The sequence below is a fragment of the Dermacentor albipictus genome, chromosome 1 (genome assembly GCF_038994185.2).
Source record: "Dermacentor albipictus isolate Rhodes 1998 colony chromosome 1, USDA_Dalb.pri_finalv2, whole genome shotgun sequence".
In the NCBI taxonomy this organism is placed as follows: Eukaryota; Metazoa; Arthropoda; class Arachnida; order Ixodida; family Ixodidae; genus Dermacentor; species Dermacentor albipictus.
The window spans coordinates 223,366,007-223,386,651 of NC_091821.1; the positions used below are offsets into that span (position 1 = coordinate 223,366,007).

Genomic DNA, 20,645 nt, shown 5'->3' on the forward strand with positions numbered 1-20,645 from the left:
CCCAAGAATACGTAACTAAACAATCATTTGAAAAATCCCGTCAGAGGCATCAACACTTTATTGAACCTATTTCTACTCACACGAATGTTCATAAGTATGCATTTTTCCCCAATACAATCACAGATTAGAATGCATTGTTGCACGATTGTGTCCTCCTTTCCCCTGATGAGTGATTTGGATCATCAGAATGTATTGTCTGTGATGTGCTATGTTGTTAACGTTGCACATTGCTTCTTTTATGGCTTTTTTTTACGCATACAATATCTTGTTCAGTTTTGTATAAGTATGCATCGTCCATTTTTAGTGTCTTTTTGTCAATAGGTGTGCTTTTTTTCAAGGTTGAATATTTTTGTCCTTTTTGTATTCTGCCTCTCCTGCTTGGACTGTATTCGGTCTGCAGTATGACCTTGTGAGTGGTTCGAATAAACAGAAGTTGACAGTACACTGCAAGTTTCTTGATCAAATATAAAGATTATTCCCATAGTTCACCTACATAGGCGCTTCAGTAAAGATGTTACATTGCAGGAATGGGCGACACTCGCACCGCCTCAACACTCATGCTGCTCTGTCACAGAAAACTGCTGAGTAGGTTCACCTTCAACTGCTTGCATGCAAGGCCCCCCAAAATAGTGGCCACAATGTATAGGATGGCACATTTTGGACTACTTCCTTTTCAGAATTAAACATATGACGTAGCACGCACTGCCCCGGCATCCAAATCACTCATTGCAAGGTAAATTTAATTTGGGGGTTTTATGAGGCAAAACGACTGTCTGATTATGAGGCACGCTGTAGTGGAAGACTACAGATTAATTTGGCCACTTGGGAATCTTTAACATGTACCTAAATCTAAATACAAGGGTGTTTTTTTCATTTCACTCCATCGAAATGCGGCAACTGTGGCAGAGATCGAACATGCGACCTCGTGCTGAGCAGCACCACACTATAATCAGTGGGCTACTGCGGCAGGTTCATTGCTAAGTAATAGAATCCTTTTTGCCTGTAACATCCACACAATGATTCACTGAGAGGAATACTGCACGTGTGGAACATACCCACTGTTACACAAAAGAGATGTGCTTTAGGCATAAGGAAAAAATCCATGTAGGCATATAGTACAAGTTTCTAGAACAGGCTTCGCAATGAGCTATGCACTAGTTGCTTAACTTCATGTGCTAACATGATTGGTGTAATACCTTAACGGTGAACAAATTGGGCTGATTAAGTGCTATCAGTACAGGTTTCTCGAAAATAAATTGTGCTCGGTACAACAGATGTGAAGTACAGACATAAACAATGATAAGCAATATTATACTTACAGATAAAGCCATCCCTTATTGCAACACTGACTATTGTGACACCATATTTTTGTCCCATAAACAGATGGCTAAACTAAGCCACAGTCAACTGAAGTTTCAAAGGCTAGCACAGCCAGTAAAATATTCATATGCAACAAAACCTGTGAAGTCAATTCAAGAACAAGCACTCAGACAAAACTTGAACAATGTAGCTTTACTGACAGGTGCCTACAGTTCCAGAACACAGCTGCATGCAGTGCAGACCAGCTGTGCCGGGAGTTTTAGTCTAAATCTAAATCTGTTAGCCGACAAGCACTGTTGAGTCACTGGTAAACTCATATGGAGGCACCTCAAGGTTTGCAGGTGCTGGCCCTTTGCGGATGCGGCCAGATGCATCGTAGTGTGAGCCATGACATGGGCAGTAGTAGCCACCAAAGTCTCCCGCGTTGGCAATAGGTACACAGCCCAGATGAGTGCAGACACCTGCAGAAGTATGCACAAGGTTCTACATAAAAAGTGAAAATGAAACTAACACAGACTCATAGAGGTCAACCACCAACGTGTCATTTTTTTACAGGCACATATCCATGTGCAAGCAAGAGATGAAAGGCTAATGATCCAGAGGCCATACCAGAAGGCTTACCTTGCATTCAGTACAATTTAAGTTCACAAACCCTCTAGTTCCTTTCAATGCTACCAGCTGCAGCACAGAGAGATGGTGCAGTGTTCCATTTATTACACGCTATCTATGCTATCTGTAAACACAGTACAACAAAGGATATTTAATGTACTATCCTTTCGAATTCAATGTGAAGAGCGGAGAGCATGCCCGACGCATAACCATACATACAGTGCTTGTCATTGGCCAGTCATCACCTGAGACGAGCACATAAGCATTCAATTTGCCTGCAGGGTGAAAATGCTTGCCCTACTGCAGGAGTTGAGCTTCTGTTTTCTTTTATTTAAAGGCAAGAAAACAAAAATCACATAAAACTATGGCAGTAGGGCAAGCATCCTCACACTCTAACAAGCAAAGTGGATGTGTGCACCTGTCTTTGGCGATGACTGCCTGACAGCGCATACTGAGACCAGTTATGCTTCAAAAACATGTTCCACTGTTCATGTTACATTTCATGCCGACAGTATGTCAAATTGAACATTACCACTGCTAAGATGACTACAACACTGCACAACACTTAAAGCACTCAACTGAAGCCTTCAACGAGGCACTGAAATGTTAGCATTAGGCAAATAAAACCACCATACTTAAGACTGCAATAATGAACATTCAAGTGAAATATTATACTGCTCCTCTAATTACGACAATATCAACAAAGGTTACCTGTCTCTTTTATGGCCATCTGAAATCCCTACCCTCCCTTCGTAGCTTCACCTGTGCTAAAAATCCCGAAATTATATTGGCCACAATCTTCAAGATCATGAGCAGCGGAATAGAAAAAGTGGAAGCAGGTGCAAGGACAAACCTGAGTGAGCAGACCAGCATAAAGTGAGCAAATGCAGTGAGCCACATGCCTGTAGTTATGTTGAAAGACAGTGTATTCCAATTCGTTCCAACAAGCTAAGCTAACTTGCTTGACACATAAGATGACAACTTCTCTTCATCATTAAGCATACTAGAACACGAACATGCCTGGACATTGCCCTGTCATCTAATTTCTTACACTCATGTAAACAAAGATTTTTGCAACTTGGGTCACATATCCTGTGACCCAAGTTTGTGTCAAAGAGGTTCACTGAAGAGCGGCACATACACAGTGTTACGTTTCGCCTACGACGCGCGGTGTAGCCTGCGCGGATGCAACGGACGCCGGGGCTTCATTCAAAGCGGCGGACATTTTGGCCCGTTCGGAGCGGCCGCGACGCATCCCCGCCGAGCGCGTCCCGGCATGTTCAGTGCCACGTGTCTTTGTGTGTGCGTGTGTGTGTGTGTGCCCACGCTTGTCAAAGCGCGGCAGCCGGGGAGAGGAGCTCCCCAAGTGTGAAGCGAGGAGGACTGACCGGCGCCGGCCCGGCTGATGCGTCACTACACTCGTCTCTACATGTCTCTCAGTCTGTCCGTGCCTCGCTGTCACGTGACCTCGTCTCATGACGTTCCCTCTTGCCCTCAACTCCGAGAGTATAAGAGCAACTGCCCCCGGATGCCAAGAGAGAGGCTCCGAATTCTTCCGTCGAGAAGCGTGCTCTCCCGTCTCTCCACTTCGGTCGACCTGACCGGCCGCTCTTTTGCGATGCTAGAATAAACAAGTTGTTCTGTTAGCAGTCGACTCATGCTTTGCCGGGACCTTCGGATGCTTCCAGTGTGCCCCAGGCCGCCAGGCCAACGCTACCCTTGGGGCTTGCGACCCATTTGCAAAAACTCGTGCCAGCGGTCCGATTGCAATAACGGGTGTCAGCACTGAGGTTCCAACAGCTGGTGGCAGCGCTGAGATTCCAACAGCCGGTGCCATCGGTGCGGTTCAACAACAGTGACACAAGTTGGCATCAGAGAGGTTCACTGAAAAACACACTTTGCCAGTTGCACATACCCAGTGACCAAAGTTGGTCCAATAGTTGGGTTCGAACCCGATTTCTTCAGGACAGCAGCCCAATGCTCTACCAATTAGACCATGGACTACCCCAGTGACCCATGTAGGTGGGAAAACAGAGACATGACTGGGACAGACAGATAGACACCAGAAAGTGCGTGAAGTATCCTAAGAAAGCTTATCGCATTATTAATATTAAGTCAATTATTCATACTACATTCTAGTTTAGGTAATGGTGCTACTTAGCCTGTGTCATTATGAATACTACACAGATTTATATAGTTTGACAACTTGCACACATCACTTTCCAAAACCTGCATTTTCCCTTGACAGTGTCTCTTGCCTAAGCAGCACTAATGCTTAATTAATCAGATCCCAAGTTTGTTTTAATGGTGCCCACTCAACTCCGCCCCACCCTGTAGCTACACATGCATTGCTGACGACTTTGATGCTGTCTTATTGAAGCTATCGTCATTGTGGTCTACAACAGGATTGAATCAGGGCTTAGGATGACAGATGTCTGTCAAAGATAGTAGCTGTCTATGCCAAGATTTGGAACGCAACCAAAAAGAAGAAAGCGCAGCATGACATCGTGTTACTGGATGGAACACTGCAAGCACTGCCTGGCACCTGTGGAGGCTGATACCCTCCAGTGCACCATAAATAAAAAGAGGAGGAGAAGGGCTACCATTAATGCCAGGTAGGAATGCTTTCACAAGATACCACTGTATAATCAAAGTGACATGCTCCCTGTTGCCTTCCAAGGCAACATTTGATTGCTCTTCTAGGTTACAAGTAATTCGATACGCTGTTAGGCACATTTACTCAATTTAAAAGCTGAATAAGGGCTAGGATAACATAAAACTATTCCAAATGTTGCATTAGCCCTATATTTTAGGTCAAAATGGCTTAGGCCATGCCCATATGGGCTGTGAGCCATTTTGACCTTTCACTGAGGGCTAATGGTGTATTTGGAATATAAACAAAGCAGAAAAGTTTACCGCAATCCCAGCCGTGATTAATGCTTAAATAGCAGCCACAATCTGCTTCCACAAAACTTTCAAGAGCAACTTGTAAATACAGTAAAGAAGAATAGTATACAGGGTGTTTTACGTAACTTGAGTCAAACTTCAAAAATATGCTAATGCTATGTAGCTGGATAGAAACAAGGTAATGTTGTTTGCCGTCAATTGGAGATAGATTACCTTTTGCATTCTGCCTAATCAGATACATCGTAATTAATCAAATTCTAAATTATTATAATTAGATTAAAAGTGTCAACAAGAAAATTGTAGAGCAACATGAAAAGCTCCCAATTCAGCTTTCTTTTGCTCAATACTTGATACATAAAGGTGTTTTTCAGAGTGCGAAAGAAGTGTGTGAATACACTCAAAATCGTCGCGCCACTGGCCGCTTGAGGTACTTTGCGTGTAGTAGCAGGCTCCTTTCATGCTTGAAAAAACATTTTTATGTAGCACGTATTGAGCAATAGAAAGCTGTGTCAGGAGTTTCCCATGTTGCTCTACAATTTTCTCATTGACATTTTTTATCTAACTGTAATAATTGAGAAGTTGATTTATTAAGACTCTTTATTAGGCAGAATGCAAAAAGTAATCTGAGTATCTCCAAGCGACAGAAAACAACATTACCTTGTTTCTGCCCAGCTATGTAGTATCTATATATTTTTAACGTTTGGCTCAGGTTAAGTGAGACACCCTGTATAGAGCTTGTATATATACACGTATTTTCGTATAAGAGTGTCAAATTTCATATAAGAGCAGTGTCATGCTCAGTGTAAAGTCCAAGTGCAATGTATGCCTTGAGTGCAGTCTTCCTGCGCAAGCATGGGGAAAGGAAGGGGGGGGGGGGCATGTGTACTACAGGTGGCATGTGTGCTAAGTTAGTGGAAATGGGACCATGGTTTTGGTCAATTATTTCAATAAGCCTGCTGCTTCCTTGACAAAGAATTAACAGATGTGCGTTGGTCCTATGGCCACATACATGTGATATAGCTAGTTCAACATTTGTGTGAACCCAACACTCTGGATACATGAAAAACACATGGAGGCTCATCAGTGAAGTGGTTTCCATTAGAATGAGGGCTATAAATATTGAATGGTTAGAGTCATCATTTGTCTTCCAGTGTGATGCCATGCTGTAGTAAATATTTTCATTTACTTTCTTTTGCCAATAACTCTTGTGCTCAACAATGCTATGTAGCATTAGCAAGATCAGATAAACAAGGTGCTTCTTTTTGTAGCATTTGTCGCAACTACGTGCCTTGTTATATGCTCTGCCAAGTGCTGAACAGCGATATTATGTGTCTTAGAAGCTGACATGAAGTTGTGTGATGCCTCTTAATGAGTATGTTGCACTGATGGAATTTTCCCAAGCCAACAAGCACTGTTTCAATGTAAAGATTTCTTTGCTTTCTGAGGCATGTCTCAGACCCCAGCACACACAGCACTCCGGTGTGCGGAAATAATTTCACATGGGCATGAACTCTAACTAGAGGGGGCATAACACGCCGACTTGGCCTATCAAGCCTGGAATAAAAACGATTTTTCCTGCCAAAAAGTAACGTGCACAACATTTCAGCCATCAGGAAATATGTAGCATAATTTTTCTCAAGCAGTTGGCCCAGCGAGATGTTTATGGCACTTATGCCTGCTTATGCTTATGGCGTAAGCAGGCATTAAATGACATGTAAGCTTCTATGGAATATTATGTCACATATAGCACGTAGGCATTTGATGTCATTCTTAAGGAGCACGTCCACAGTTGTCACCACATTGCCGATCATGATTTCACGCATTTGTATGTAAGCTGCTGCCAAAACACAGTTGATGTCTCTGTTAGTTTTGGCTCTCAATTCGTACAACATTTGCTAACGATGAGCTCAAGCATGTATACGCATGTATACACGTCGGTTGAATCGACCAGAAATATTATGCTATGAAAAAGAAGTGCACCTGTGCTGACCCGCTTGAACACAAAGCTGCATGATGTGGACCTCACTGACTTTAAGGACTTCATTGTGGACACTAGACGTACGTCACAAATTACATGTAATGAATGACTTGTAATCAACTACAAATTTTCATAGTTTCACAATTGGTCAATTACTTTCTTTACTCTGTAACTGTGAAATGCGAAAACATCTGTGTACGTAGATTTGGGTGCATGTTAACGAAACCTAGGTGGCCCAAATTTTCGAAGTCCCCCACTACGGCATGCCTCATAACGAGATCGTGGTTTTGGCACGTAAAACCCCATACTTTTTTTTTTCTTTTACTTTGTAACAGGTGACACAGAACCGAGCATTTGAATTTGGTGGGAACTAGAGTAAAATGCCCATGGTTTTGCACTGCAGTAGCCTCACATGTGCGCATATTCAGATGAGCAAACCCAACCACCAGTATTTGTTTCTTCATTTTAATACTACACCAGATGTTGGCCGATGATTTTAATTAGTGCTGTTTTGGCTGGATATCGATGGACACTTTGAACGCTATGCCAGGAAATCACATAAGAAAAACATTTAAAGCTTTTCATTACCCTGCCAGGTGCGCTTTTTCTGAGCCTCAGCAGCAATGAAGCGCTGCACTTGATATAGGAACTAGACACGAACATTCTATCAGTTGGTAACCAGAATCTTGTGCACAAAGTGTTCACAAATTACAACACCACTCTTCCCTCCAACATGCACACCGAGTGAGTTTTCTCTCTCAGTGCTGGTGTCTCACATCCTACAGAATTTTAAAAAAGCAATTGCTAGAGAAGAACAAGGACATGTGATGGGCTGCAGAAGACACAATAAAAGATCCAGGCCAGCTCGTTCTATTTACTGTACTTGTGTAAAGATTGAGAGCAAAGTAATGTAAATGTAATGATTACACTTTAGTAATTTATTTATTTATTTATTACACATAGTTTCAAGGCCCGAAGGCACTACAGAAAGGAGTGGTACGTAACAAGGCAAGTAATTGGCAAAGGCAAAAAATTTGCCAAAATGCTAAAATAATTGCTCAATTACGTTTTTATAGTGGTCATTGCAATTCGTTACTTTTTTTTTCTTGGAAATGTACACAAGTCTGGTGAACACTACAAGCTTTGTGTCATGTGAGCCACTCAAAGCTTACAAATTAATGTAGGGCCTTCAAATGGTGTTCTTATGCATTTCATAAAGCGTAGAGCACTGTGCATGTGTTTAAAAGTGCTTATGAGGAGCACACCCTGCTTTCGGGAGAAACACCTTGCTTTCAATAGAAATAAGTATGAGGTATTACTTTTAACCTCCCACCATTGTATACATAACCACTGGCATTATAGAGCCTACTGTGTGTTGTGTCCACTTACATCGTGCAAAGAAATGCTAATGTTGCTTCACCAGAAATGAAATGCTTTCCACAGGCTTTGTATCCATCCCCGTCTGGTCTGCCATGGTGGTTAATGTAGCTGAAACCCCATTGTCCTTTGTGATGTTAGCTCTGCCTTCTTCTGGTACTGATGCTTGATCACCTTAGGTATCGAGAACCCAACCTGGGTAATATGCTGACCACCAGGCTTCTTTCTCATGTGACTGTTGCAGCCAAACACAGCACAGATCACCATAATGGTGCAAATCTGTTCATGTACACCTACAGCACATATAGTCTTTAAGGACATGCAGATACACCGTAGAAAGACATTATGCTAAACAAGCAAGCCCTCATGGCACAGTGCACAAAACACCGCTGTGTGTGTATGTGTGCCAATATAGCAACTACTTATTAATGTCAAAAGTGGCTTTAACGAGTTACCAGTACAGGTATCAGCAGCTCGCACGAGCTAAATTTTCAGTATTTCTCTCATGCTGCACAAATGATGTGACCGGCAATATGGCGCAGCTACCTTGGTGATGCTGTTGCCACCTCGCAGATCAAGCTCAGTGCATACCCCCTATACATTGCTCCAAGCATCAAAGCAACATTTCGTTTGCCAATTTTACTGTAAAAGTCGAAATTCTTGTGCAAATGACACAGTTGTCAAGTGCATTAATAATATGCACTAGACCCCATACATACAGACCATGACTTGGATCTCTTCTGCAATTGAAACCTTTCTTTGAATGTAAAGACTATGCCAGACTATGCCAAATAAGTACATAAGCGCTGATTAAAAAAGAACAACCTTGACAAGCCATGACAATATAAGGCAAATTTCACACTGCTCTTTTTTTTTTTTTGCCTGTGCCTCATTGGCATGCCCTTTTTTTGCAATGATTAGATGCAGACAACCAAAGAAACAACTATTAAGAAAAATTATTAATATTAACCATAGAAGATAATGTTTCCTGTGCTTCTAAGAAGTCTTTCAGTAGTTATCAGGATCACTAAAAAAAAGTGCAAATCAGCAAGATTGTTGAAGCCAAATACAATCATTTCATACTATGCAACCAAATATTACCTTGAGTGAAAAACCTTGGCTGCCTTGCACTCCAAGGTTGCAACTTTCAGGTGTTACAATGTCTCTGAAGTACTATGAGAAATTTTCAAAGAAAATGCATACCCAATACAATCAGCCATTCTGGGTTTTGTGTACGTTCCTTGTCGTCCTGTGGATCTCGCAGAGAGCTCAAGTCAACAGAAGCTTCCCTGCTGACCTCCTCACTTGTCCGATGACGTACAAACAGTGGCTTTCCCCGCCACTTGAAGGTAGCATTTTTGCCTTCTGGAATCTCACTCAGCTTCACCTCGATTTTGGCCATGGCTAATACATCAGCCGAGGCAGCCAGAGCCGACACAAATTTCGTTACGATGGACTTGGCAGCATACGTGGCCCCCACAGCTCCAACTGCACATAAATGTGAGTGCAAATTGTACACATGCTTTGCTCCTGCACATTCACAAGCATTGTTATTTTCCTCAAAATGTTTCACATTTGTAAAATATTTTTAAAACTCTCATGACCACTGAAAATCTGAATTCAAAGCAACTAATGGTCAACCAAGTAATTCTATTCAGCACTTCAATTCCCAGTATTTGGATATATGACCATCAACATAAACAACGGATACAATGCCCACTTATGTCAATTTTTCAACACTGAAAAAGCTTTAGCAAGCACAGACACATTGCATCACTTATGTTTGCTTTGTGGTGGTTTGATTTTAAAGCTGTGCATTTCTTAAAGGGACTCACAACTGGCCAGAATGTGTTGCGAGATGTTGATGGTAATGAAATGACTATGATTTATAGTGATAGGATCCAGCACACTGTTCGTGATTTAAGTAGGAATGATAATTTTAATTGGCAAAGAAAGTCTCAAATATCAGTAGATGGCGCAGCCTGGTGGTGAAGTCTTGGTACTTCGGATGTAGTATACGAGATTAATGTATGTAAGTCGGCTGTTATTAGGCACAGCATTCTTATAGGTTGAAATTGCAGTTCGCATATTATTAAGCTTTTGCACTTTATTTTATGCATATTACGAAGTAAAAAAAAAGTGCGCACTAATGAGCAACACTGCCCTCGTGGTAATGAACGGAGCAGCGGAGCAGGCAGAGACGTTCAATGCATCATAGCGCACGAGTTTGCGAGTTAGTACCGAGAGTTCTGAGGTCTCTAAAAAATTAAATTCTGGGATTTTACGTGCCAAAACCATGACCTTATGAGCACGCCATAGGGGAGGACTCTGGAAATTTGGATCACCTGGGATTCTTTAACGAGTTCTGAGGTCTCTGCGAGATACCAACTGCCAATGACGAATTGTGCAGTGAACAGGTGCCGGCAGTGCAATAATATTTACAGGCACATCCTACCACTGTGCTTGGCTAAAAAGAAAAGCCTGGTGCATCCAGCCAGCAAAAGCACAGCCTTTGAGATCAGTTTGTTACTTGGTGGGAGCCGTCACTGAGACATAGATTCGTACACCACTTATTGTAAATATAATTCAACACTTCATAAGGCATGAACCGCAGGAACCTTGGCTTGATAAACAAAATATTACCTTCGTACAGCTGGAGCTGCACTTGTCTGCTTCCCACCAGCGCTGGCTTATAATCGCCATCGCGCTCACCTAACACTGTTTCCAGCGTGTTTCTTCCAGCATGACTACATTCTCATAGCAGATCGGAAAATTCTGCTAAAAAATTTTCCACGGCATATTGCACGTTACCACTGTATGATTGGACACTCAGACCAGTAAGCGTTCCCTTGCACTAAAGAAAACGAGTGCCATAAAAAATGGCTGTCAGCCCCTTTAAGCACAACAGTTTTTTAACTCTTCATGCAGTATGCATTGTGTAGGCACACGACATACATGAGTGCAACATATACACGACAACATACACCACAAAAAGTTTTAAACTAAGCCAAAAGTAAGAAAAATATTAAGCACACTGCTAGTTACCAAATTTTGCTCATAAGCTAGGCTGTTCATTGCTGTTAGTTGATACACTCATATGTTGTGAACAAGCAGGCAATTTGTTAGCTGCTTGTTTCTGTTAATTTGCAATAAAATTACAATATACGCAATATTCAATTTAGCATCAGAATTTTCGGCTACTGTTCAGCCCCCAGTAAAATAAAGTTCTGTTTGCCAAAATTTATGACAGTGAAAGTATATGGACCAGGGATTCCACAGTAAAGCAGATTTCTTTTCCTCCAATGAATGCAACTTGAAATTGAGGACTGCAGTCCAAATTGGGCATTTCGAACTTTCCAGTGCACTCATCCATTTCAGTTTGTGCATTTGAATCACAAAGAAATTAAGCTTTTTCAGGGAGCCTGCGTTCCATATGCTTTTTTCCAAGAGTGTACACCCAGTTGATAAGTTAGACACACCACAATGTGGCCTCACTACTACACACTAATTAAACTTGTCATGCTTAATTCCTGAAAATAGGAAGTGCAATGTAGCTAAAAATCTTAACGTTGACAAATTAGAGATTTGGCACAATATAACCATGCTGTAGCAGAAAATCCTGTGATTTCAGCAGGTCACCAATGCTACAAGAATCACAATTTTGTTCTTTGTAGCTCTACCAATCTATCCATAATGTTTACATAGTATAAACACCTTTCAGCAATCAATTCTTTCATAGAGCGCAGAATTTTTCTCTTGACATTATTATTGCAAAGAAGCTACAAGAAGTTGTTCCCCCTTTGTGCCCTTTAATTTTTCTTTTTCTTATTATATCTACACATAAATTAGAAAGAACAGCTAATTTCCCTTGATGCAAGTGGTAGAGCATCGCACGTGAAATGCGAAGGTTGTGGTATCGTTCCCCACCTGCGGCAAGTAGTTTTCTTCATTCACTTTCATTTTTATCGTTCCTTTATTTCATTTATTAAGCACAAGTAATTTCCCATATGTTGTCCTTGGTGCCAATGTTTATTGGCTTCTTAGGATATGACTAATAAAAAATCGGGCACCTCAGTTAACCCCATTTCCTCTCGTTCAAATGAAATTAGGCATTTATGGCAGTCTTTTACAGTCCACTCATACTTCACATGCTTAGGTAGCCGCAGCAGAGAACGATGTTCATTTTGCTTTTTAAAAAGCGCGTCTCTCAGAGATGCCTGCGATGTGCAATCAGCTTGGCTGCAAACAACAAAGGAATCAAGTAGACGCACTCTCACGTTATGTTGAATTGCCTTTGTAGCAGAGTGTTGGCAGTAGGGGCATAGCCGGGGGGGGGGGGGGGGGGGGCTTATGGGGCTTCAGCCCCCGCCCCCAAAATTTTTTCGTGCTATCAAGCACCGCCGACCAAAACGACCCCCGGCGGCAGAAATCATTCTAGATTTTGTATAGAATGTCTTTTTCACGCTCGAAAAGACATTTCAGCGCAAACATTGCTAACTCGGGCTGGATTTGACGGCAACGCCCATGCAACGGGAGTCACATAACACAAGGAGCCCCATCCGAGCATGAAGTTTCAAGGGCATTTTGATGGCAAACGGTCTCATTGCGGCATCTCACGGAGGCCGCAGAATCTACGAAGCGCATGGATTTCAATCTTGAAACTTTATTGGTATAAAGTTCTCATAAACTTCTGATGCGAAAGGTGCCTTGACATTTCCAAAGTTGTACTTTAGGTTGTCATTCCGGAACTTTGCAGGTTCAATGTTGTTTAAACATTTGACATCAAAGCTGCATCAACTTTTCTAAAGTTGTACGTCAGACCATACAACGAGACAAGCGAAATAAACACACTATTAGACAAGTTGACAAAGCACGCAGTGAGGTCTGATGTGACGAAGCATTGTGGTGGTTCATTTGTGCCGTCATGTCACAGAAAAGAACATCAAAATTTCACCTGTGCCAAAGCATTCATGTCAAGACATTAAAGTCAGAAAAGGTAACTACGTTCTTATTTATTTTTTTACTTTGACTTTTATTCGCGAGGACACATTGAGAGTCTTCAATTTTCTTGTTCTCGTTACCTGTCGGCTGCCAAAGCCAGCCATAGCACATGCATTTTCTCGTGTTGCCCCGACCACTGCGCAGCGCCCTTCAGTGTGCGTTTGTTTTTGTCTGGCCGAGTGGATTTTCACCTGGCAGAGTTTTGGACGCTTTGTGGATAGCAGACGAGTAAAATAAACAATGGTCGCTCACCGCCATCACTGTGGGGACTCTCCAGAAAGTCTTGTCTCAAACGGTGTAGGATACCTAGCAGTAAGCGTGTGGCTCTCTGTGAACCAAGTGCTCATGTTTTCTTCAATATTCCTTCAGTAGCCACATTAGGTGCCCAAAGTAGGCATTCCATTGTGGCCAACGTGCTTTCCTTTGAGTTTCTTTTTATTTCGGTGCTCCGGGCCCACAAAAGAAAGAAAAAAGAAGTTGCGGCGCAGCGAATCGCCGCACGGCGAAAGTTCGGTTTGGTTACTTCTTTTGTGGAAAGTAATGGACTACGGGATGCTTCACTTCACAGCTGAAGGTGTTTCCCAAAAAGAAATTAGTCGCTGTACGGTTGCCATGTACGTTGAACATTGGATGTCATGGGCCACTGTGAAGCATTAGAGCAGATGGTTCAAAGAAGGACGTGAAAGTTGCAAATACGATCAACACCAGGCCAAAACCACCGTGCAAGCACCCCCAACACAACTGCAAAGGTTTATGAGCTGAATAGACAAGAACGGAGGATATTCATCCATGAACTACGAGAGCAGTGAACATCAGTCATGGTTCAGTTCACACCATAATTCATGAACATCTTGGTTATCGGCTCTAGTGTGCGCAATGGATGCCCAAGATTTTGAACCACCGCAAGAAGATGGAGAGGTACGGCGCTGCCTTGACTCATCTGATCCAGTATCACAATAAGGGTGACAACTTCTTGTCTGCAGTTGTTACCGGGGACGAATCATGGTGCCACTATTACGAGCCTGAAACACGACGGCAATGCTTACAGCGGAAACATTCGACTTCACTACCCCCCAAAGAAAGCAAAGGCCGTCATTTCCGCCGGAAAGGTATTGACTTTCCTTTCGATCGTCAGGGGCCATTAATGATCGAATTTGCTAAACCTGGAGAGACTATCAATTGTTTCCAATATTGTGAAATGCCGGATCAACTGCGTGTCACAATCAAGAACAAACGACGTGAAAAATGGATGAATGGGGTCATTTTGCTCAACGACAATGCCCGTCCCCACGTCAGTGATGTGGTTAACACAGAACTGGCAAAGTTAAAGTGAGAAATGCTGCAAAATCCACCATACAGCCTAGACCTGTCACCTTGCAACTTCCACATTTTGGGGCCGTTGAAAAAACAGCTCAAGGGAACCAGACTCGTGTCGGACGATGACGTCGAAGACTCAGACTTTTTGAAGCAGCAACCCAAGGACATTTATGAGACGGGAATCATGCAACTCGTAAGTCAGCGGGACATATGTATAAATGCTCATGGAGACTTTTAAATAAAATACCCTGTTTTTCATATATTCGCATTGGCTCACTTTCATTTGACTCACCCTCGTATATTTTGCAGAACTCCTGCTTTTTGTATGTACTCTCTGTTGCAACAATAATTTGGGAGCAATTACTCACAATACCCTACCAGTGACAGCTGCTCCCGCGCAATATTGCAATATTTGGGGCAAAGGACAGTGTCATTGAGTTTTTTCCTCGCCGTTGCAAATGTACAATAATGTAAACAAGGTTATTGAATGACAAAGTTTCATTAAAATATTTGTCTTCAACTTGTTCATTTCACGGCCTTTACATTTTTAATAGCAGCATGCACTGCTTTGCTGGTTTCGAACTGATATAGTTCTAAATTTCGTGTGATATTTTCTTCACTTATTAAATAGACAAAATACACGGAAGCATTGATATAAGTTATTTCGGGCACAATTTTTGGGACATATAATATGGGACCCCTATACAAAAGGTAATATTCTGAAACTAGAGAATGTCCAAAAAAAAGCTGTACAGTTCATTTATAACAACTTTCGACGTAGCTCAATCACTGAACTACAAGCTCGCGCTAACCTAATCCCGTTATCCGATAGAAACCGCTCATCGCGACTAAAATTTTTATATCAATTAGTTAAGGGGCACTATAAAGTCGACGTTAGCGAATGGATTACATTTTCTTCCGGTTATTCGACACGCCAAAGACACGAACTAACAATAACACCTTTTCGTTCTCATAATGATTCTTTCAAGTATTCATTTTTTCCACGAACAGTCAGAGACTGGAATAATCTCAGCAGCTGTATCGTTCAAGCAGACTCTTTGTCAACTTTCGCATCCCTTCTTGATGGCTGAAACATAATTGGTTATATTATAGTGACTGTCTATATGATTTATACGTTGAGTGTTCGTCTATTTCATTTGCACATTTGATAAATGTTTTGCTTAATTTTTCTTTTATTCTTTCTTGATTGTGACCTAAGCATGTACATATATTTCGTTTGCCATTATGTTGTATTTTCTCATGTATTGTAACCCACCCTGCTAAAATCCCGGTGGGGATTGCAGTATCAATAAATAAATAAATAAAAAATAAAAACATACGAGTGTACTCATTTAGACTCGTATGTCCCATGTTTGGGACATATATACATACATACTATGTATGTATGTATGTATGTATGTATGTATGTATGTATGTACTATGTATGGACATACTACATATGTTCGGGACATACTATGTTCAAGCCCAAGAACTGGCGGAGCATCACCACGTTCCCGTCCTGACTTGGGCATCGGCTACGGTTTCGGCCGGAGGAGTTCCCCGCGTGGGATCTCCAACGGCTTGAAACTCCTCAGGACTTCAATAAAGTTCTTGACTGACTGACTGAGTTGTCTTGACAGTGCGTAGCATTCAGATATTCATTTGCACCATCTTTGGCAATGACAATGCAGTTATTATTCATGTATTTGATCCCTCGACAAATTCTACGAGGAGGACATCTATCTGCAACGTGAGCCCCCCCCCCCCCCGAACGAAATTTCTGGCTATGCCACTGGTTGGCAGTGTTCTATGTTCCACTGCCAGTATGAGCATTGTGCACACACACACTAGCATTCCTGCTGAGCAGCTGTGTGCAAATTGTTAAGATATATTGGTCAAAGCAGAGAGGACTGAAAACATTGCTAAATATGTTTACTATCACACTGCACGTCTCCAAACACATGGGCTATTAGAGATGCCATAGTAAGGGGCAGTGGTCTCTGGATTATACTTGACCAATTGGAGCTACTTAATGGGCACCTAAATTAAAGCACCTGAGTGTTTCTGCATTCTGCTTCCATCAGAATGCAGCCACTGCAGCACGGAATCAAACCCACATCCTCAGGCTCAGCCGTAGAGCACAACAGCCACTAAGACACTGCTGCAAGTACACACAGGAGCTTTATTCCTATCCACTAAATAATGAGTTAGTAGCATGCCAGTGAACTCCTCCCAACATGAAATTTGGTCTGCTTAGCATAACGGCACATTTTAGTTCAGCATTACCCCCAATTAGCTTGCTCTCTAAGCCCTCTAGTGATTTCCAAGTGTGCTTAAAGTTCGTATCTATTCACAAAAATGATATCAGAAGCAGTTACATTTTTGTGAATAGTAACTAGAACTACGTGAAGCGTTAGAAAAAAATTAAGCGCTCCTCTTGTTTTCTTTCTCCAGTTTACGACAACACGCACTGACAATGCATGCACAAGTGCTGGCAACAAACTGCGTAACACAGGCATACTGACGCCAGTGGTGTCGACAAAATGGCAAAAAGTTTACATTTTATTCCCCAATTCATTGCTGTATTTGCTATTAAGGAAATAAATATCAAAATATCCATGGTTAGACTCAGCTTACACCCTCCAGTGGTTTAAGGTGCATTACTCTCGATTACATCATCACTCTCTAAATGATGTACTAAAGGAAGGCAGGAAGTACAATAACGAATATGTTGCTTTAGGATTTAGCGACTCTCTCTCTCTTTCATTATTTTTTTTCTTTTTGAGCTATCCATACTGGTCTCGATTATATGCGAGACATGCTCACAGCTGGTTCTTTTGAAAACAAAGCATATAGTAAAGAGCAAACAGCAACGCACTGTACATTAGAAGTGAACACACGGACAGGTAAACTTCAATGATGTTCCTGCTTTGGATTGCTGCATGTAACGCTGCAGTGTACGAAACTGTTTGGCTTCAGACTTACCGCCGAGAATTAGGTAGGTCTGCACTTTGCCGGATACCTCGGCATCCCGCGAGGACTTGGTAGGATCCAACTTTGATTTCCTCCGGTAGGCAGAAAAATCTGGCACCTTGATGTCCGTGTGGGCCATTCGTACCTGAGCTGGGGCTGTATCAATAAAATAAAAACCGCAAGCCATACAGCACAAGGAGATCGAAACTCCATATCAAGGTCATGAACATGGAGATTACGAATGAATCACTGGAAGTGAATACAATTTCCTTGAAGCAAAATATTTAAGGTAAACCTTAATTATTCTGTGAATTAAAGCTTCTGCTAACCAACCTGTAAAGCTTCCCGAGCAAGCAAGCAGTTCCTTCGTTGGCAAAGACTTCGCAAGGGCATAGTGCGAGAGCTTAGCAGGCGACGGCGGCACCTTCACTTCTTTTTTCACCTCAACAACCGGACTTATTGGCTGGACTTGTGACGCTACGGCTTTAGATGAAGCCTTTACATAATTAGCAAGAGTACTCGCGCGTCCTTTAACGCAGATCATCTTTTTTTAAAGCACCAGACCCAGCTTCAGCACTGAATGACCCACGAGCCAGTACACCGGAAAAGGGTGCCGGACACCGGAGCCGACCGGAGCGCTCAATCCGGAAAAGCGCGCATCATATGCAACCACGACGTACGCAAAATTACCCTTTCTTTACATTAACAGTAAAAAAAAATATATGCCAAAAAAATATGGGTTGAATTAGGAGTTTTACATTATTGTTATTGCTTGGCGCTTATATTTGGTGATGACGCTTTCTATTAGCCATGGATTTGACGCTCCATGATTTGACGCTTCTTGACACCACCGTGCTACCGTGCTATCTAGTACACTGTAACCGTGCTTGACACTTGACATTTGGCTGATTTGGCTTCTTGTCTTTGGCTAAAAGAGAAGGTTACTCGCTGGTGTTCTGTGGCGGTAGGCGTTCTGTGGTAGCGTACTCTACAGCAGCCGAAACACGCGTACGAGCTTAACGCCGATAGCAAAGCCGGTAGTTCGGTGCCAGCATCACCAGTAACTGCAGTAAGACGTGTTGGGTAATGAAGGCAACAGTTTATCCCACTGAATCTTGGTGTGCCGTCCGCTGAGTGACATTATTCTGACGCATTTTTTTTTTTAAATCTCTACTTGCATGTGTTCAACGAAGCTTCATAGCTGACATGGCTTCGGGGGAGGATGGTTCCAAGAGAAAAGTTGCGTTAATTTCGGGAATTACTGGGCAAGTAAGTGAACAGTCATCATTTAATTGGGCTTAGTGCCGCGTTTGATTTGTGCTGTGTTCTGGCACCATTTTTTTTTATAGCGCATTTCATGTGAATACGTGGCAAACGTACGCGAACTCCTGCCGCGTGAGTTGTGTATGTTTAACGCGGTAACGTCGAATACATAGGATGCATCGCACAACATGGTCACCGTCCCTGTTCTTTCTTTCTTTTTTTTTTTGCAATTTACGCATTTATGAGTTGCTATTGGCAGGAAAATTGTTTGCAGCTGCACCTTTGGAACGTAAACCAACTTATCTTCCTCTTACGCAACACACATTTCTTTTGCTTTTTTTTTCTGGTTATACGAGAAACCTAAGTTTTATACGGAACTACAAAAAACAGACAACTATAATGTGTGTTGATTTGTGAACACTTAGAAGCAAATAGTTGGATTGCATCCGAATTCATATATTACTGCTGCTGAATACAAAAGTGGAAGTCTTAGTGCAGCTATCCATGTTGGTATTGCTTTCATGATCAATTATGCAAGCAAACTAACAAATGTGCGATTACAAATGGCCTTTTTCTGGCAAATGAAATTGTTGCTGTGCAAGTGTAGGATGTCTTTACAGATAACAGGGAAAATAATTTTCCCCAGCACAGAGATGAACCAACGAAGACCACTCTTCATTTTATTGTGGCAGTGTCCGTCTTCAGTCTTCAAATTTTCAAACTGGAATGTTGAACTGTTAGAAAGCAACACATTGATGCACAAAAGTAAAGTACTTTCTTTCTTTTTAATGATTGAAAGAATTCCAACATCAAACTTTTAGCATTACTTTTGTTCTGTAAAATTTTATTTCTACTGTATGGTAGGGATGATGTTATCATTATATTCCAATTCTTTACCTTTTGCACTTTGTCAGTGGTCAAATCGGCACTCCACCTACCTTATCACCAGGATCGACCATTCATGAAGGTCGGATGATAAAAGCAAAATAGAATTGAACAAAAAGAACCCTTATGTTATGCTGGCCTATGTGTCTGTAAGGCCGAAGCAGCAACGTATCCACCTGATCTAAGAAGCCTTTCCTTCACTTATAATGACTGGTCTTGGCCGCACCAGCCAGAAATTTTGTTGTTGGAACATTGCCTCAATGCTTTACCTTGGGCAGTTCCTTGGATGTAATTTTTTAATTTGACTATCATAATGCACTTACCTGGTAGGTATTGATTACCCTGCAAGCTTATCTTTTTGCACTTCCATTGATATAAACATTATTTGCACAGCGTGAGTTCTCGTTTACTGGAATGAAAATTCAGTTTAGAATGTATTTGTATGACATCACATACACCATCTTGTAGTCCTATTCGCAGCTTCCATTGTGCCGCTAGTGTGTACCCCCTTGTAGCTGGTTGTGGAATGCAGGGTGACCTGCTTACAGCTTGTTATGCAAAATTATGACCTTTATTTCAACTTTGAAACTATTAACATATTTATAATACCATCTTTCAAAACATCTGCCAATGGCACAGTTTATTTCCAAGCATGTCTGTTGTGCAGGGGGAATTAGGAGCTGTCTTTCATTCATTTTTGCTTCAGGCTAAAGTTTGGCCCAGTGTCGCATGATTAACATTAATGTGCCTTCTTTGCAGTCTTAATTTATCATTTGCAAACTCAAGTCAATGTGAATCAACTTTCACTGTGCAGAAATATTCTTCCCACTTCTCTGGTGGTATTACTAACTGCAGAATCATTTCTTGAAATTGAGAGTTGGCTCCAGGAATGACCTCATAACGCCACTGCTTTTGGTATTGAAAGTGAGGACAATGGGGTCTTTTACCAGCCATCTTAGGTTAAATGGCAACAGGCTTTTCATCTGTTTCCACCTGGTTGCTGGTGCTGCTAAAA

At 41.8% G+C, this 20,645-nt stretch overlaps 2 protein-coding genes across 4 annotated transcripts in view; one reads left to right on the forward strand and one right to left on the reverse strand.

Moving 5' to 3' along the window:
- Nucleotides 1-1,493: 1,493 nt before the first annotated feature.
- RFeSP (Rieske iron-sulfur protein) lies at nucleotides 1,494-18,111 on the reverse strand. The gene is made up of 4 exons (XM_065444440.1): nucleotides 17,816-18,111; nucleotides 17,495-17,638; nucleotides 9,395-9,679; nucleotides 1,494-1,781 (listed from the first exon to the last, which is right to left on the reverse strand). The coding sequence occupies exons 1-4, from the start codon at nucleotides 18,024-18,026 to the stop codon at nucleotides 1,600-1,602; spliced, it is 822 nt and encodes a 273-aa protein (XP_065300512.1). The 5' UTR covers nucleotides 18,027-18,111; the 3' UTR covers nucleotides 1,494-1,599.
- Nucleotides 18,112-18,314: 203 nt separating this feature from the next.
- The window catches only part of Gmd (GDP-mannose 4,6 dehydratase), a 33,466-nt gene continuing 31,135 nt past the window's right edge, over nucleotides 18,315-20,645 (forward strand). The window contains exons 1-2 of one of the 3 annotated variants that reach the window (XM_065444437.1): nucleotides 18,315-18,565; nucleotides 18,676-18,751. In XM_065444437.1, coding sequence (XP_065300509.1) covers nucleotides 18,689-18,751 — 63 coding nt within the window. In that variant the 5' untranslated portion in view covers nucleotides 18,315-18,565; nucleotides 18,676-18,688. The remainder of the gene's footprint in view (nucleotides 18,566-18,675; nucleotides 18,752-20,645) is intronic. The other 2 variants (XM_065444438.1, XM_065444439.1) reach the window with 2 other exon arrangements.